General features: G+C 59.2%; 1 protein-coding gene across 1 annotated transcript in view; it reads right to left on the reverse strand.

The window, feature by feature from the left end:
• PCYT2 (phosphate cytidylyltransferase 2, ethanolamine) overlaps positions 1–12,383 on the reverse strand; it is a gene marked incomplete at its 5' end in the record, with an annotated part of 31,366 nt that extends 18,983 nt beyond the window's left edge. Inside the window, 4 exons of the mRNA XM_078885728.1 lie at positions 3,801–3,878; positions 5,809–5,891; positions 7,802–7,937; positions 12,339–12,383. Of these exons, the coding sequence (XP_078741854.1) occupies positions 3,801–3,878; positions 5,809–5,891; positions 7,802–7,937; positions 12,339–12,383 (342 nt within the window). The remainder of the gene's footprint in view (positions 1–3,800; positions 3,879–5,808; positions 5,892–7,801; positions 7,938–12,338) is intronic.
• Positions 12,384–17,826: the final 5,443 nt, after the last annotated feature.

Consider the following 17,826-nt stretch of genomic DNA (forward strand, 5'->3'; position numbering starts at 1 on the left):
CGCGGGGTGAGACACACGGGGTGAGACACGCGGGGTGAGACACGCGGGGTGAGACACGCGGGGTGAGACACGCGGGGTGAGACACACGGGGTGAGACACACGGGGTGAGACACACGGGGTGAGACACACGGGGTGAGACACACGGGGTGAGACACGCGGGGTGAGACACGCGGGGTGAGACACACGGGGTGAGACACACGGGGTGAGACACGCGGGGTGAGACACACGGGGTGAGACACACGGGGTGAGACACACGGGGTGAGACACGCGGGGTGAGACACACGGGGTGAGACACACGGGGTGAGACACACGGGGTGAGACACACGGGGTGAGACACGCGGGGTGAGACACGCGGGGTGAGACACGCGGGGTGAGACACACGGGGTGAGACACACGGGGTGAGACACACGGGGTGAGACACGCGGGGTGAGACACGCGGGGTGAGACACGCGGGGTGAGACACGCGGGGTGAGACACGCGGGGTGAGACACGCGGAGACACACGGGGTGAGACACACGGGGTGAGACACGCGGGGTGAGACACGCGGAGACACGCGGGGTGAGACACACGGGGTGAGACACGCGGGGTGAGACACACGGAGACACGCGGAGACACGCGGAGACACAGACACGGAGACACACGGGGTGAGACACGGAGACACAGACACGGAGACACGCGGGGTGAGACACGGAGACACACGGAGACACAGACACCGAGACACGCGGAGACACGCGGGGTGAGACACACGGGGTGAGACACACGGGGTGAGACACGCGGGGTGAGACACGCAGAGACACACGGAGACACAGACACGGACACATGCGGAGAGTGAGTGAGTGAGTGGTTGAGTGAGTGAGTGAGGGGTGAGTGAGGGGTGACTGAGGGGTGAGTGAGGGGTGAGTGAGTGGTTGAGTGAGTGAGTGAGGGGTGAGTGAGGGGTGAGTGAGGGGTGAGTGAGTGGGTGGGTGAGTGGGTGAGTGAGTGAGGGGTGAGTGAGTGAGTGGTTGAGTGAGTGAGGGGTGAGTGAGGGGTGAGTGAGTGAGTGAGGGGTGAGTGAGGGGTGAGTGAGTGGGTGAGTGAGTGAGTGAGTGGGTGAGGGGTGAGTGAGTGGGTGAGTGAGTGGGTGGGTGAGTGGGTGAGTGGGTGAGTGAGTGAGGGGTGAGTGAGTGAGTGAGTGAGGGTTGAGTGAGTGAGTGAGTGGTTGAGTGAGTGAGTGAGGGGTGAGTGAGGGGTGAGTGAGTGGGTGAGTGAGTGAGTGAGTGGGTGAGGGGTGAGTGAGTGGGTGAGTGAGTGGGTGGGTGAGTGAGTGAGGGGTGAGTGAGGGGTGAGTGAGTGGGTGGGTTAGTGGGTGAGGGGTGAGTGGGTGAGTGAGTGGGTGGGTGAGTGAGTGAGGGGTGAGTGAGTGGGTGAGTGAGTGGGTGAGGGGTGAGTGAGTGGGTGAGTGGGTGGGTGAGTGAGTGAGTGAGGGGTGAGTGAGGGTGAGTGAGTGAGTGAGTGAGTGAGTGATTGAGTGAGTGGGTGAGTGAGTGAGTAGTTGAGTGAGGGGTGAGTGAGTGGTGAGTGAGGGGTGAGTGAGTGGGTGAGTGAGTGAGTGGGTGAGGGGTGAGTGAGTGGGTGAGTGAGTGGGTGGGTGAGTGAGTGAGGGGTGAGTGAGGGGTGAGTGAGTGGGTGGGTGAGTGAGTGAGTGGGTGAGGGGTGAGTGAGTGGGTGAGTGAGTGGGTGGGTGAGTGAGGGGTGAGTGAGTGAGTGAGTGGGTGAGTGAGTGGGTGAGGGGTGGGTGAGTGGGTGAGTGGGTGGGTGAGTGAGTGAGTGAGGGGTGAGTGAGGGGTGAGTGAGGGGTGAGTGAGGGGTGAGTGAGTGAGTGATTGAGTGAGTGGGTGAGTGAGTGAGTGAGTAGTTGAGTGAGGGGTGAGTGAGTGGTGAGTGAGGGGTGAGTGAGTGGGTGAGTGAGTGAGTGGTTGAGTGAGTGGGTGAGTGAGTGGTGAGTGAGTGGTGAGTGAGGGGTGAGTGAGTGGTGAGTGAGGGGTGAGTGAGTGGTGAGTGAGTGGTGAGTGAGGGGTGAGTGAGGGGTGAGTGAGTGGTGAGTGAGTGAGTGAGTGAGTGGTGGTTGAGTGAGTGATTGAGTGAGTGGGTGAGTGAGTGAGTGAGTGGTTGAGTGAGTGAGTGGTGAGTGGGTGAGTGAGTTAGTGGGTGGTTGAGTGAGGGGTGAGTGAGTAGTTGAGTGAGGGGTGAGTGAGTGGTGAGTGAGTGAGTGGGTGAGTGAGTGGGTGAGTGATTGAGTGAGTGGGTGAGTGAGTGGTGAGTGAGGGGTGAGTGAGGGGTGAGTGAGTGAGGGCTGAGTGAGTGAGTGAGTGATTGAGTGAGTGGGTGAGTGAGTGGTGAGTGAGGGGTGAGTGAGTGAGGGCTGAGTGAGTGAGTGATTGAGTGAGTGGGTGAGTGAGTAGTTGAGTGAGGGGTGAGTGAGTGGTGAGTGAGTGAGTGAGTGGGTGAGTGAGTGGTTGAGTGAGTGGGTGAGTGAGTGGTGAGTGAGGGGTGAGTGAGGGGTGAGTGAGTGAGGGCTGAGTGAGTGAGTGATTGAGTGAGTGGGTGAGTGAGTGGTGAGTGAGGGGTGAGTGAGTGAGGGCTGAGTGAGTGAGTGATTGAGTGAGTGGGTGAGTGAGTGAGTAGTTGAGTGAGGGGTGAGTGAGTGGTGAGTGAGTGAGTGAGTGGGTGAGTGAGTGGTTGAGTGAGTGGGTGAGTGAGTGGTGAGTGAGGGGTGAGTGAGGGGTGAGTGAATGAGGGCTGAGTGAGTGAGTGAGTGATTGAGTGAGTGGGTGAGTGAGTGGTGAGTGAGGGGTGAGTGAGTGAGGGCTGAGTGAGTGAGTGATTGAGTGAGTGGGTGAGTGAGTGAGTAGTTGAGTGAGGGGTGAGTGAGTGGTGAGTGAGTGAGTGAGTGAGTGGGTGAGTGAGTGGGTGAGTGGGTGAGTGAGTGAGTGAGTGAGTGTGAGTGGGTGAGTGAGTGAGTGAGTGAGGGGTGAGTGAGTGGGTGAGTGAGTGGGTGAGTGAGTGAGTGGGTGAGTGAGTGGGTGAGTGAGTGGGTGAGTGAGTGAGTGAGTGAGTGGGTGAGTGAGTGGGTGAGTGAGTGAGTGGGTGAGTGAGTGAGTGGGTGAGTGAGTGGGTGAGTGAGTGGTTGAGTGAGTGAGTGGGTGAGTGAGTGGGTGAGTGAGTGAGTGGTGATTGAGTGAGTGAGTGGGTGAGTGAGGGGTGAGTGAGTGAGTGAGTGAGTGAGTGATTGAGTGAGTGAGTGGGTGAGTGAGTGAGTGAGGGGTGAGTGAGTGGTGAGTGAGGGGTGAGTGAGTGAGTGGGTGAGTGAGTGGGTGAGTGAGTGGGTGAGTGAGTGAGTGAGTGGGTGAGTGAGTGGGTGAGTGAGTGGGTGAGTGAGGGGTGAGTGAGTGATTGAGTGAGTGATTGAGTGAGTGAGTGGGTGAGTGAGGGGTGAGTGAGTGAGTGAGTGGTGATTGAGTGAGTGAGTGAGTGAGTGAGGGGTGAGTGAGTGATTGAGTGAGTGATTGAGTGAGTGAGTGGGTGAGTGAGTGGGTGAGTGAGTGAGTGGGTGAGTGAGGGGTGAGTGAGTGATTGAGTGAGTGATTGAGTGAGTGAGTGGGTGAGTGATTGAGTGAGTGAGTGGGTGAGTGAGTGGGTGAGTGAGTGAGTGGTGATTGAGTGAGTGAGTGAGTGATTGAGTGAGTGAGTGAGTGGGTGAGTGAGTGAGTGAGGGGTGAGTGAGTGGTGAGTGAGGGGTGAGTGAGTGAGCCACTCACCTTGCATGCCAGCACGCTGAGTGTGCGTTCGTGAATATTCATGATGGGGTAATTCTTCCCCTTGTAGCGATTCACTTCCTGCACACATCACCAACATCATCACCATCACCACCACCAACATCACCATCATCACCATCACCATCATCACCATCACCCCCATCACCACCATCATCATCACCACCACCAACATCACCAACACCATCACCACCAACATCATCACCACCATCATCACCATCATCATCACCATCACCCCCATCACCACCATCATCATCACCACCATCATCATCACCATCACCACCATCACCACCAACACCATCATCACCATCATCACCATCACCAACATCACCATCACCACCACCAACATCACCATCACCACCACCAACATCACCAACACCATCATCACCATCATCATCACCATCACCCCCATCACCACCATCATCATCACCATCACCAACATCACCATCACCACCATCACCACCAACACCATCATCACCATCATCACCACCATCATCACCATCATCACCATCATCACCATCACCAACATCACCATCACCACCACCAACATCACCATCACCACCACCAACATCACCAACACCATCATCACCATCATCATCATCACCACCATCACCACCATCAACATCATCAACATCACCAACATCATCACCATCACCACCACCAACATCACCAACACCATCATCACCATCATCATCACCATCACCCCCATCACCACCATCATCATCACCACCATCACCAACATCACCATCACCACCACCAACATCACCAACACCATCATCACCATCATCACCACAATCATCACCATCACCATCATCACCACAATCATCACCATCACCACCATCACCAACATCACCAACACCATCATCACCATCATCACCACCATCACCACCATCATCATCACCATCACCCCCATCACCACCATCAACACCATCAACATCATCATCACCATCACCACCATCATCACCAACACCATCATCACCATCATCATCATCAACATGAACACCAACATCATCAACAACATCACCATCATCACCACCATCATCATCACCATCACCCCCATCACCACCATCATCATAACCACGACCAACATCACCACCACCACGATCACCACCATCACCATCACAACCATCATCACCATGATCACCACCACTAACACCACCATCACCACCCCCATCAACCCCATGACACCCCACGACCCCCATCACCACCATCATCACCATCACCACCATCATCACAATCACCACCATCACTACCATCATCACCCCCATTACCACCACCACCACCACCATCACCACCACCATCATCACCACCATCACCATCATCACCACCATCATCACAATCACTACCATCATCACCATCATCACCCCCATCACCACCGTGCATGTGCCAGGCCAGGTGGGGATGTTGATAATGAGATGCATGATGATGATGACGATGATGACGATGATGACGCTGATGACGATGTGATGATGATGATGATGACGATGATGATGACGATGATGATGACGATGATGATGATAGTGATGATGATGATGATGATGACGATGATGACGATGATGACGATGATGATGATGATGATGACGATGATAGTGATGATGCTGATGCTGATGATGACGATGATGTGGATGACGATGACGATGATGATGCTGATGATGACGATGATGATGACGATGATGATGACGATGATGATGACGATGATGATGACGATGATGCTGATGATGACGATGATGTGGATGACGATGATGATGACGATGTTGATGATAATGACGTGGATGAGGTCACCTGGTCAAAGTGGAGGCCCACGATGATGATGACGATGATGATGATGATGATGTTGATAGTGATGGTGATAATGATGATGATGATAATGACGTGGATGAGGTCACCTGGTCAAAGTGGAGGCCCACGATGATGATGACGATGACGATGATGATGTTGATAGTGATGGTGATGATGATAGTGATGATGTGGATGATGACGTGGATGAGGTCACCTGGTCAAAGTGGAGGCCCACGATGATGTAGGGGTCTGACCGCAGGGCATGGACTTTGTCCAGGAAGTCCAAATGTCCCACGTCTACACCGTCAACGCCATCGCCATCATCATCGTCAAGGTCTCAACATCACTATCATCATCATCACCATCACCATCATCATCATCAACATCGTCATCATCACCATCACTATCATCATCATCGTCAACATCGTCATCATCGCCATCACTATCATCATCATCAACATCGTCATCATCACCATCATCATCATCATCAACATCGTCATCATCACCATCACTATCATCATCATCGTCAACATCATCATCATCACCATCACTATCATCATCATCAACATCGTCATCATCACTATCATCATCATCGTCAACATCGTCATCATCACCATCACTATCATCATCATCATCGTCAACATCGTCATCATCACTATCATCATCATCGTCAACATCGTCATCATCGCCATCACTATCATCATCATCGTCAACATCGTCATCATCGCCATCACTATCATCATCATCGTCAACATCGTCATCATCGCCATCACTATCATCATCATCGTCAACATCGTCATCATCACCATCACTATCATCATCATCGTCAACATCGTCAACATCGCTATCATCATCATCGTCAACATCGTCATCATCGCCATCACTATCATCATCATCGTCAACATCGTCATCATCACCATCACTATCATCATCATCGTCAACATCGTCAACATCGCTATCACTATCATCATCGTCAACATCGTCATCATCACCATCACTATCATCATCGCCGTCACCATCGCCATCATCACCATCGTCAAGGTCTCAACATCACTAACATCATCATCATCACTATCATCATCATCGTCAACATCGTCATCATCGCCGTCACCATCGCCATCATCACCATCGTCAAGGTCTCAACATCACTAACATCATCATCATCACTATCATCATCATCGTCAACATCGTCATCATCGCCGTCACCATCGCCATCATCACCATCGTCAAGGTCTCAACATCACTAACATCCTCATCATCACTATCATCATCACCATCACTATTATCACCATCACTATCGTCACCATCACTATCATCACCATCACTATCATCATCATTGTGTGGTGGTGGTGAGCATGGTGGTAGTGAGTGTGGTGGTGGTGAGCGTGGTGGTGGTGGTGAGTGTGATGGTGAGCGTGGTGGTTGTGATGGTGGTGAGCGTGGTGGTAGTGATGGTGGTGAGCGTAGTGGTGGTGGTGGTGGTGGTGAGCGTGGTGGTGATTGTAGTGGTGAGCGTGATCATGGTGGTGGTGGGCGTGGTGGTGGTGGTGAGTGTGGTGGTGAGCGTGGTGGTGAGCGTGGTGAGCGTGGTGGTGGTGGTGGTGGTGGGCGTGGTGGTGGTGGTGAGTGTAGTGGTGAGCGTGATGGTGAGCGTAGTGGTGGGCGTGATGATGGTGGTGGTGGGCGTGGTGGTGGTGGTGAGCGTAGTGGTGAGCGTGATGGTGAGCGTGGTGAGCGTGGTGGTGGTGGTGAGTGTGGTGGTGGTGGTGAGCGTGGTGAGCGTAGTGGTGAGCGTGGTGGTGGTGGTGGTGAGTGTAGTGGTGAGCGTGATGGTGAGCGTAGTGGTGAGCGTGGTGGTGGTGAGCGTGGTGGTGAGTGTAGTGGTGAGCGTGATGGTGAGCGTGGTGAGCGTGGTGGTGAGCGTGGTGAGTGTGGTGGTGAGCGTGGTGAGCGTGGTGGTGAGCGTGGTGAGCGTGGTGGTGGTGAGCGTGGTGGTGGTGGTGGTGAGCGTGGTGAGCGTGGTGGTGAGCGTGGTGGTGAGGATACGGAACAGATCGAAGGCTCCGGCCACGTAGATGATCTGGTGGTGAGTGTAGTGGTGAGCGTGGTGGTGAGCGTGGTGGTGAGCGTGGTGGTGAGCGTGGTGAGCGTGGTGAGCGTGGTGGTGAGCGTGGTGGTGGTGGTGGTGAGCGTGGTGGTGAGGATACGGAACAGATCGAAGGCTCCGGCCACGTAGATGATCTGGTGGTGAGGGCCGGGCTCAACCCCAGACGAGAACTGGGAGACACGCAGAGAGGTCTGCAGGAGACGAGACGCCCCGTCCCACGGGGAGAGAGACACGCCCTGCAGATAGACACACGGGGAGACACACACAGTGAGACACACACAGTGAGACACACACAGAGAGACACACACAGTGAGACACACACAGTGAGACACACACAGTGAGACACACACAGTGAGACACACACAGAGAGACACACACAGTGAGACACACACAGAGAGAGACACACAGTGAGACACACACAGTGAGACACACACAGTGAGACACACACAGTGAGACACACACAGTGAGACACACACAGTGAGACACGCACAGTGAGACACGGGGAGACACACACAGTGAGACACACACAGTGAGACACACACAGTGAGACACACACAGTGAGACACACACAGTGAGACACACACAGTGAGACACACACAGTGAGACACACGGAGAGACACGGGGAGACACACACAGTGAGACACACACAGAGAGACACACACAGTGAGACACGCAGAGAGGTCTGCAGGAGACGAGATGCCCCGTCCCACGGGGACAGAGACACGCCCTGCAGAGAGACACACGGGGAGACACACACAGTGAGACACACACAGTGAGACACACACAGTGAGACACACACAGTGAGACACACGCAGTGAAACACACACAGTGAGACACACACAGTGAGACACACACAGTGAGACACACACAGTGAGACACACACAGTGAGACACACACAGTGAGACACGCAGAGAGGTCTGCAGGAGACGAGACGCCCCGTCCCACGGGGACAGAGACACGCCCTGCAGAGAGACACACGGGGAGACACACACAGTGAGACACACGCAGTGAAACACACACAGTGAGACACACACAGTGAGACACACACAGTGAGACACACACAGTGAGACACACACAGTGAGACACACGCAGTGAGACACACACAGAGAGACACACACAGTGAGACACGCAGAGAGGTCTGCAGGAGACGAGACGCCCCGTCCCACGGGGACAGAGACACGCCCTGCAGAGAGACACACGGGGAGACACACACAGTGAGACACACACAGTGAGACACACACAGAGAGACACACACAGTGAGACACACGGAGAGACACGGGGAGACACACACAGTGAGACACACACAGAGAGACACACACAGAGAGACACACACAGTGAGACACGCAGAGAGGTCTGCAGGAGACGAGATGCCCCGTCCCACGGGGACAGAGACACGCCCTGCAGAGAGACACGGGGAGACACACACAGTGAGACACACACAGTGAGACACACACAGTGAGACACGCAGTGAGACACGGTGAGACACACACAGAGACACACACAGAGAGACACACGGGGAGACACACACACAGTGAGACACACACAGTGAGACACGGTGAGACACACACAGAGACACACACAGAAAGACACACGGTGAGACACACGGTGAGACACACGGTGAGACACGGGGAGACACACACAGTGAGACATACACGGTGACACACACACAGTGAGACACGGGGAGACACACACGGTGAGACACGGTGAGACACGGAGAGACACGGGGACAGAGATACACACGGGGAGACGCGGTGAGACACACACAGAGAGACACGCTGAGAGGTCTGCAGGAGACAAGACGACCCGTCCCACGGGGACAGAGACACGCCCTGCAGAGACACACGGGGAGACACGGTGAGACACGGTGAGACACACACAGTGAGACACGGGGAGACACACACGGAGAGACACGGTGAGACACACACAGTGAGACACACATGGTGAGACACACACGGTGAGACACACACGGTGAGACACACACGGTGAGACACGCACAGTGAGACACACACGGGGAGACACACACAGTGAGACACACGAGGAGACACACGAGGAGACACACGAGGAGACACACGAGGAGACACACACAGTGAGACACACACAGTGAGACACACACGGTGAGACACACACGGTGAGACACACACAGTGAGACACACACAGTGAGACACACACGGTGAGACACACACAGTGAGACACACACGGTGAGACACACACGGTGAGACACACACGGTGAGACACACACGGTGAGACACACACGGTGAGACACACACGGTGAGACACACACGGTGAGACACACACGGTGAGACACACACGGTGAGACACACGGTGAGACACACACGGTGAGACACGAACAGTGAGACACACACGGGGAGACACACACGGTGAGACACACACAGTGAGACACACACGGTGAGACACGGTGAGACACACACGGTGAGACACACACGGTGAGACACACACGGTGAGACACACGGTGAGACACACACGGTGAGACACACACGGTGAGACACACGGTGAGACACACACGGTGAGACACGAATAGTGAGACACACCTGGGTAGACACACACGGGGAGACACACACGGGGAGACACACACGGTGAGACACACGGTGAGACACACGGTGAGACACACACAGTGACACACACAGTGAGACACACACGGTGAGACACACGGTGAGACACACACAGTGAGACACACACAGTGAGACACACACGGTGAGACACACACGGTGAGACACACACGGTGAGACACATACGGTGAGACACACACGGTGAGACACACACGGTGAGACACACACGGTGAGACACACACGGTAAGACTCACTAGGAGACACACAGAGAGACACACACAGTGAAACACACGAGGAGACACACGAGGAGACGCACACACACACACAGTGAGACACACACAGTGAGACACGCACGATGAGACACGCACGGTGAGACACGCACGGTGAGACACGCACGGTGAGACACGCACGGTGAGACACGCACGGTGAGACACACACGGTGAGACACACACGGTGAGACACACACGGTGAGACACACACGGTGAGACACACACGGTGAGACAAACACGGTGAGACACACACGGTGAGACACACACGGTGAGACACACACGGTGAGACACACACGGTGAGACACACACGGTGAGACACACACGGTGAGACACACACGGTGAGACACACACGGTGAGACACACATGGGGAGACACACACGGTGACACACACGGAGAGACACACACAGTGAGACACACACGGTGAGACACGGGGAGACACACACAGTGAGACACACGAGGAGACACACACGGTGACACACACACACAGTGAGACACACACAGTGAGACACACGAGGAGACACACACAGTGAGACACGGTGAGACACACACAGTGAGACACACACGGGAAGACACACACAGTGAGACACACACAGTGAGACACACACGGTGAGACACGGTGAGACACACACAGTGAGACACACACGGGAAGACACACACGGTGAGACACACACGGTGAGACACACACGGTGAGACACACACGGTGAGACACACACGGTGAGACACACACGGTGAGACACGGTGAGACACACACAGTGAGATACACACAGTGAGACACACACAGTGAGACACACACGGTGAGACACACACGGTGAGACACGGTGAGACACACACGGTGAGACACACACGGTGAGACACACACGGTGAGACACACACGGTGAGACACACACAGTGAGACACACACAGTGAGACACACACGGGAAGACACACACAGTGAGACACACACAGTGAGACACACACGGTGAGACACGGTGAGACACGGTGAGACACACACAGTGAGACACACACAGTGAGACACACACGGTGAGACACGGTGACACACACACAGTGAGACACACACAATGAGACACACACAGTGAGACACACACGGGAAGACACACACAGTGAGACACACACAGTGAGACACACACGGTGAGACACGGTGAGACACGGTGAGACACACACAGTGAGACACACACAGTGAGACACACACGGTGAGACACGGTGAGACACACACAGTGAGACACACACGGTGAGACACACACAGTGAGACACACACAGTGAGACACACACAGTGAGACACACACAGTGAGACACACACGGTGAGACACGGTGAGACACACACAGTGAGACACACACAGTGAGACACACACAGTGAGACACACACAGTGAGACACACACAGTGAGACACACACGGGAAGACACACACAGTGAGACACACACACAGTGAGACACACACGGTGAGACACGGTGAGACACACACAGTGAGACACACACGGGAAGACACACACAGTGAGACACACACAGTGAGACACACACGGTGAGACACGGTGAGACACACACAGTGAGACACACACAGTGAGACACACACGGTGAGACACACACGGTGAGACACACACGGTGAGACACGGTGAGACACACACGGTGAGACACACACGGCGAGACACACACAGTGAGACACACACGGTGAGACACGGTGAGACACGGTGAGACACACACAGTGAGACACACACAGTGAGACACACACAGTGAGACACACACAGTGAGACACACACAGTGAGACACACACAGTGAGACACACACGGTGAGACACGGTGAGACTTACTTTGCCAAAGTTGTCCTTGTGTTGCTCATAATCACTGACTCCACTCTAGAGAGAGAGACACACGGTGGGTGGGTGGGTGGGTGAGTGGGTGAGTTGGTGGGTGAGTGGGTGAGTTGGTGGGTGAGTGGGTGAGTGGGTGGGTGGGTGGGTGAGTGGGTGGGTGGGTGAGTGGGTGGGTGGGTGGGTGAGTGGGTGAGTGAGTGGGTGGGTGGGTGGGTGAGTTGGTGGGTGGGTGGGTGGGTGAGTTGGTGGGTGAGTGGGTGAGTGGGTGGGTGGGTGGGTGGGTGGGGTGGGTGGGTGAGTGGGTGGGTGGGTGGGTGAGTGGGTGGGTGGGTGGGTGAGTTGGTGGGTGAGTGGGTGAGTGAGTGGGTGGGTGGGTGGGTGGGTGGGTGGGTGAGTGGGTGAGTGAGTGGGTGGGTGAGTGGGTGGGTGGGTGGGTGGGTGAGTGGGTGGGTGGGTGGGTGGGTGAGTGAGTGGGTGGGTGGGTGAGTGGGTGAGTGGGTGGGTGGGTGGGTGAGTGGGTGGGTGGGTGGGTGGGTGAGTGAGTGGGTGGGTGGGTGAGTGGGTGGGTGGGTGGGTGAGTGAGTGAGTGGGTGGGTGAGTGGGTGGGTGGGTGGGTGAGTGGGTGGGTGAGTGGGTGGGTGGGTGGGTGAGTGGGTGAGTGGGTGGGTGAGTGGGTGGGTGGGTGGGTGAGTGGGTGGGTGGGTGAGTGGGTGGGTGGGTGAGTGAATGTGGGTGAGCGAGTGGGTGAGTGGGTGGGTGAGTGAGTGAGTGGGTGGGTGAGTGAGTGAGTGGGTGGGTGAGTGGGTGGGTGGGTGGGTGGGTGGGTGAGTGGGTGGGTGGGTGAGTGGGTGGGTGAGTGGGTGGGTGAGTGGGTGGGTGAGTGGGTGAGTGGGTGAGTGGGTGGGTGGGTGAGTGGGTGGGTGGGTGGGTGAGTGGGTGAGTGGGTGGGTGAGTGGGTGGGTGGGTGAATGGGTGGGTGGGTGAGTGGGTGGGTGGGTGAGTGAATGTGGGTGAGTGAGTGAGTGGGTGAGTGGGTGGGTGGGTGAGTGGGTGGGTGGGTGAGTGAGTGGGTGGGTGAGTGGTGGGTGAGTGGGTGGGTGGGTGGGTGGGTGAGTGGGTGGGTGAGTGGGTGGGTGAGTGGGTGGGTGAGTGGGTGGGTGAGTGGGTGAGTGGGTGGGTGAGTGGGTGGGTGGGTGGGTGAATGGGTGGGTGGGTGAGTGGTGGGTGGGTGAGTGAATGTGGGTGAGTGAGTGAGTGGGTGAGTGGGTGGGTGGGTGAGTGAGTGGGTGGGTGAGTGGGTGGGTGGGTGGGTGGGTGAGTGGGTGGGGTGGGTGAGTGGGTGGGTGAGTGGGTGGGTGAGTGGGTGGGTGAGTGGGTGGGTGGGTGGGTGGGTGAGTGGGTGGGTGAGTGGGTGAGTGGGTGGGTGAGTGGGTGGGTGGGTGGGTGAATGGGTGGGTGGGTGAGTGGGTGGGTGGGTGAGTGAATGTGGGTGAGTGAGTGAGTGGGTGAGTGGGTGGGTGGGTGAGTGAGTGGGTGGGTGGGTGAGTGGGTGGGTGGGTGGGTGAGTGGGTGGGTGGGTGAGTGGGTGGGTGAGTGGGTGGGTGAGTGGGTGGGTGAGTGAGTGGGTGGGTGTGGGTGGGTGGTGGTGAGTGAGTGGGTGGGTGAGTGGGTGGGTTGGTGGGTGAGTGAGTGAGTGAGTGGGTGAGTGGGTGGGTGGGTGAGTGAGTGGGTGGTGAGTGGGTGGGTGGGTGGGTGGGTGGGTGAGTGGGTGAGTGGGTGGGTGGGTGAGTGGGTGGGTGGGTAGTGGGTGGGTGAGTGGGTGAGTGGGTGAGTGGGTGGGTGAGTGGGTGGGTGGGTGGGTGAGTGGGTGAGTGGGTGGGTGGTGGTGGGTGAGTGAGTGGGTGGGTGAGTGGGTGGGTGGGTGGGTGGGTGAGTGGTGGGTGGGTGGGTGGGTGGGTGAGTGGGTGGGTGGGTGGGTGGGTGAGTGGGTGAGTGGGTGGTGGGTGGGTGGGTGAGTGGTGAGTGAGTGGTGGGTGGGTGAGTGGGTGGGTGAGGAGTGGGTGGGTGGGTGAGTGGGTGGGTGAGTGGGTGGGTGGTGAGTGGGTGGGTGGGTGAGTGGGTGAGTGTGGGTGGTGGGTGAGTGGGTGGGTGAGTGGGTGGGGTGAGTGGGTGGTGGGTGGTGGGTGAGTGGGTGGGGAGTGGGTGGGTGGGTGGGTGAGTGGTGGGTGAGTGGGTGGGTGAGTGGGTGGGTGAGTGGGTGGTGAGTGAGGGTGGTGGGTGGGTGAGTGGGTGGGTGGGTGGGTGGTGAGTGGGTGGGTGTGGTGAGTGGGTGGGTGGGTGAGTGGTGGGTGGGTGGGTGAGTGGGTGGGTGGGTGGGTGGGTGGGTGGGTGGTGGGTGGGTGGGTGGGTGGGGGTGGGTGGGTGGGTGGGTGGGTGGGTGAGTGGGTGGGTGGGTGGGTGGGTGGTGGGGGTGGGTGGGTGGGTGGGTGGGGGAGTGGGTGGGTGAGTGGGTGGGTGGGTGGGTGGGTGGGTGAGTGGGTGGGTGAGTGGGTGGGTGGGTGGGTGGGTGTGTGGGTGGTGGTGGTGGGTGGTGGGTGGGTGGGTGGGTGGGTGGGTGGGTGGGTGGGTGGGTGGGTGGGTGGGTGGTGGGTGGGTGGGTGGTGGGGGGTGGTGGGTGGGTGGGTGGGTGGGTGGTGAGTGGGTGGGTGAGTGGGTGGGTGGGTGGGGTGGGTGGGTGGGTGGGTGGGTGGGTGGGTGGTGGGTGGGTGAGGTGGGTGAGTGGGGTGGTGGGTGGGTGGGTGGTGGGTGGGTGGGTGGGTGGGTGGGGTGGGTGGGTGGGGGGTGAGTGGGTGGGTGAGTGGGTGGGTGGGTGAGTGGGTGGGTGGGTGGGTGGGTGGGGGGTGGGTGGGTGGGTGAGTGGGTGGGTGAGTGGGTGGGTGGGTGGGTGGTGGGTGGGTGGGGTGGGTGGGTGAGTGGTGGGTGGGTGAGTGGGTGGGTGGGTGGGTGGGTGGGTGGTGGGGTGGGTGGGTGGGTGGGTGGTGGGTGGGTGGGTGGGTGGGTGGGTGGGTGGGTGGGTGGGTGGGTGGTGGTGGGTGGGTGGGTGGGTGGTGGGTGGGTGGGTGGGTGGGTGGGTGGTGGGTGGGTGGGGGGTGGTGGGTGGGTGGGTGGTGGGGGGGTGGGTGGTGGGTGGGTGGGGTGAGTGGGTGGGTGGGTGGTGGGTGGGTGGGTGGGTGGGTGGGTGGGTGGGTGGGTGAGTGGTGGTGGGTGGGTGGGTGGGTGGTGGGTGGGTGGGTGGGTGGGTGGGTGGGTGGGTGGTGGTGGGGTGGGGGTGGTGGGTGGGGTGGGGTGGTGGGTGGGTGGTGGGTGGGTGGGTGGGTGGGTGGTGGGTGGGTGGGTGGTGGGTGAGTGGGTGGGTGGGTGGGTGGTGGGTGGGTGGGTGGGGGGTGGGTGGGTGGGTGGGTGGGTGGGTGGGTGGTGGGTGGTGGGGTGGGTGGGTGGGGGGTGGGTGGGTGGGTGGGTGGGGGGGGGTGGGTGGGTGGGTGGGGGTGGGTGGGTGGGGGGTGGGTGGGTGGTGGGTGGGTGGGTGGTGGGTGGGGGTGGTGGGTGGGGGTGGGTGGGTGGGGGGTGGGGGTGGGTGGGGGTGGGTGGGTGGGTGGGTGGGTGGGTGGGTGGGTGGGTGGGTGGGTGGGTGGGTGGGGGTGGTGGGTGGGGGGTGGGTGGGTGGGTGGGTGGGTGGGTGGGTGGGTGGGTGGGTGGGTGGGTGGGTGGGTGGGTGGGTGGGGGTGGGTGGGTGGGTGGGTGGGTGGGTGGGTGGGTGGGGGTGGGTGGGTGGGTGGGGGTGGGTGGGTGGGGTGGGGGTGGGTGGTGGGTGGGTGGGTGGGTGGTGGGTGGGTGGTGGGTGGGTGGGGTGGGTGGGTGGGTGGGGGTGGGTGGGTGGTGGGTGGGTGGTGGGTGGGTGGGTGGGTGGGTGGGGGTGGGTGGGTGGGGTGGGTGGGTGGGTGGGTGGGTGGGTGGGTGGGTGGGTGGTGGTGGGTGGGTGGTGGGTGGGTGGGTGGGGTGGTGGGTGGGTGGGGGTGGGTGGGTGGGTGGGTGGGTGGGGTGGGTGGTGGGTGGGTGGGGGTGGGTGGGTGGGTGGGTGGGTGGGTGGGTGGTGGGTGGGTGGGTGGGTGGGTGGGTGGGTGGGTGGTGGGTGGGTGGGTGGGGGTGGGTGGTGGGTGGGTGAGTGGGTGGGTGAGTGGGTGGGTGGGTGGGTGGGGGTGGGTGGGTGGGTGGGTGGGTGGGTGGGTGGGTGGGTGGGTGAGTGGGTGGGTGGTGGGTGGGTGGGTGGGGTGGGTGGGTGAGTGGGTGGGTGGGTGGGTGGGTGAGTGGGTGGGTGAGTGGGTGGGTGGGTGAGTGGGTGGGTGGGGTGGGTGGGTGGTGGGGTGGGTGGGTGAGTGGGGGTGGGTGGGTGGGTGAGTGGGTGGGTGAGTGGGTGGGTGGGTGGGTGGTGGGTGGGTGGGTGGGGTGAGTGGGTGGGTGGGTGGGTGAGTGGGTGGGTGGGGTGGGTGGGGGTGGGTGGGTGGGTGGGTGGGTGGGTGGGTGGGTGGTGGGTGGGTGGTGGGTGGGTGGGTGGGTGGGTGGGTGGGTGGGTGGGTGAGTGGGTGGGTGGGTGGTGGGTGGGTGGGTGGGTGGGTGAGTGGGTGGTGGTGGGTGGGTGGGTGGGTGTGGTGGGTGGGTGGGTGAGTGGGTGGGTGGGTGGGTGAGTGGGGTGGGTGGGTGAGTGGGTGGGTGGGTGGGTGGTGGGTGGGTGGGTGGGTGAGTGGGTGGGTGGGTGGGTGAGTGGTGGGTGGGTGGGTGAGTGGGTGGGTGGAGTGGGTGAGTGGGTGGGTGGGTGGGTGGGTGGTGGGTGGGTGGGTGGGTGGGTGGGTGGGTGAGTGGGTGGGTGGGTGGTGGGTGGGTGGGTGGGTGAGTGGGTGGGTGGGTGGGTGAGTGGGTGGGTGGGTGGGTGAGTGGGTGGGTGGGTGGGTGAGTGGTGGGTGGGTGGGTGAGTGGGTGGGTGGGTGGGTGAGTGGGTGGGTGGGTGGGTGAGTGGGTGGTGAGTGGGTGGGTGAGTGGGTGGGTGGGTGGGTGAGTGGGTGGGTGGGTGGGTGGGTGGGTGAGTGGGTGGGTGAGTGGGTGGGTGGGTGGGTGGGTGAGTGGGTGGGTGGGTGAGTGGTGGGTGGGTGAGTGTGGGTGAGGGTGGGTGGGTGGGTGGGTGAGTGAGTGGGTGGGTGAGGTGAGTGAGTGGGTGGGTGAGTGGGTGGGTGGGTGGGTGAGTGGGTGGTGGGTGAGTGGGTGGGTGAGTGGGTGGGTGAGTGGGTGGGTGAGTGGGTGAGTGGGGAGTGGGTGGGTGGGTGAGTGGGTGAGTGGGTGAGTGGGTGGGTGAGTGGGTGGGTGGGTGAATGGGTGGGTGGGTGAGTGGGTGGGTGGGTGAGTGAATGTGGGTGAGTGAGTGAGTGGGTGAGTG

Source organism: Lampetra fluviatilis, unplaced genomic scaffold (assembly GCF_964198595.1).
Source record: "Lampetra fluviatilis unplaced genomic scaffold, kcLamFluv1.1 SCAFFOLD_750, whole genome shotgun sequence".
Lineage (NCBI taxonomy): Eukaryota > Metazoa > Chordata > Hyperoartia > Petromyzontiformes > Petromyzontidae > Lampetra > Lampetra fluviatilis.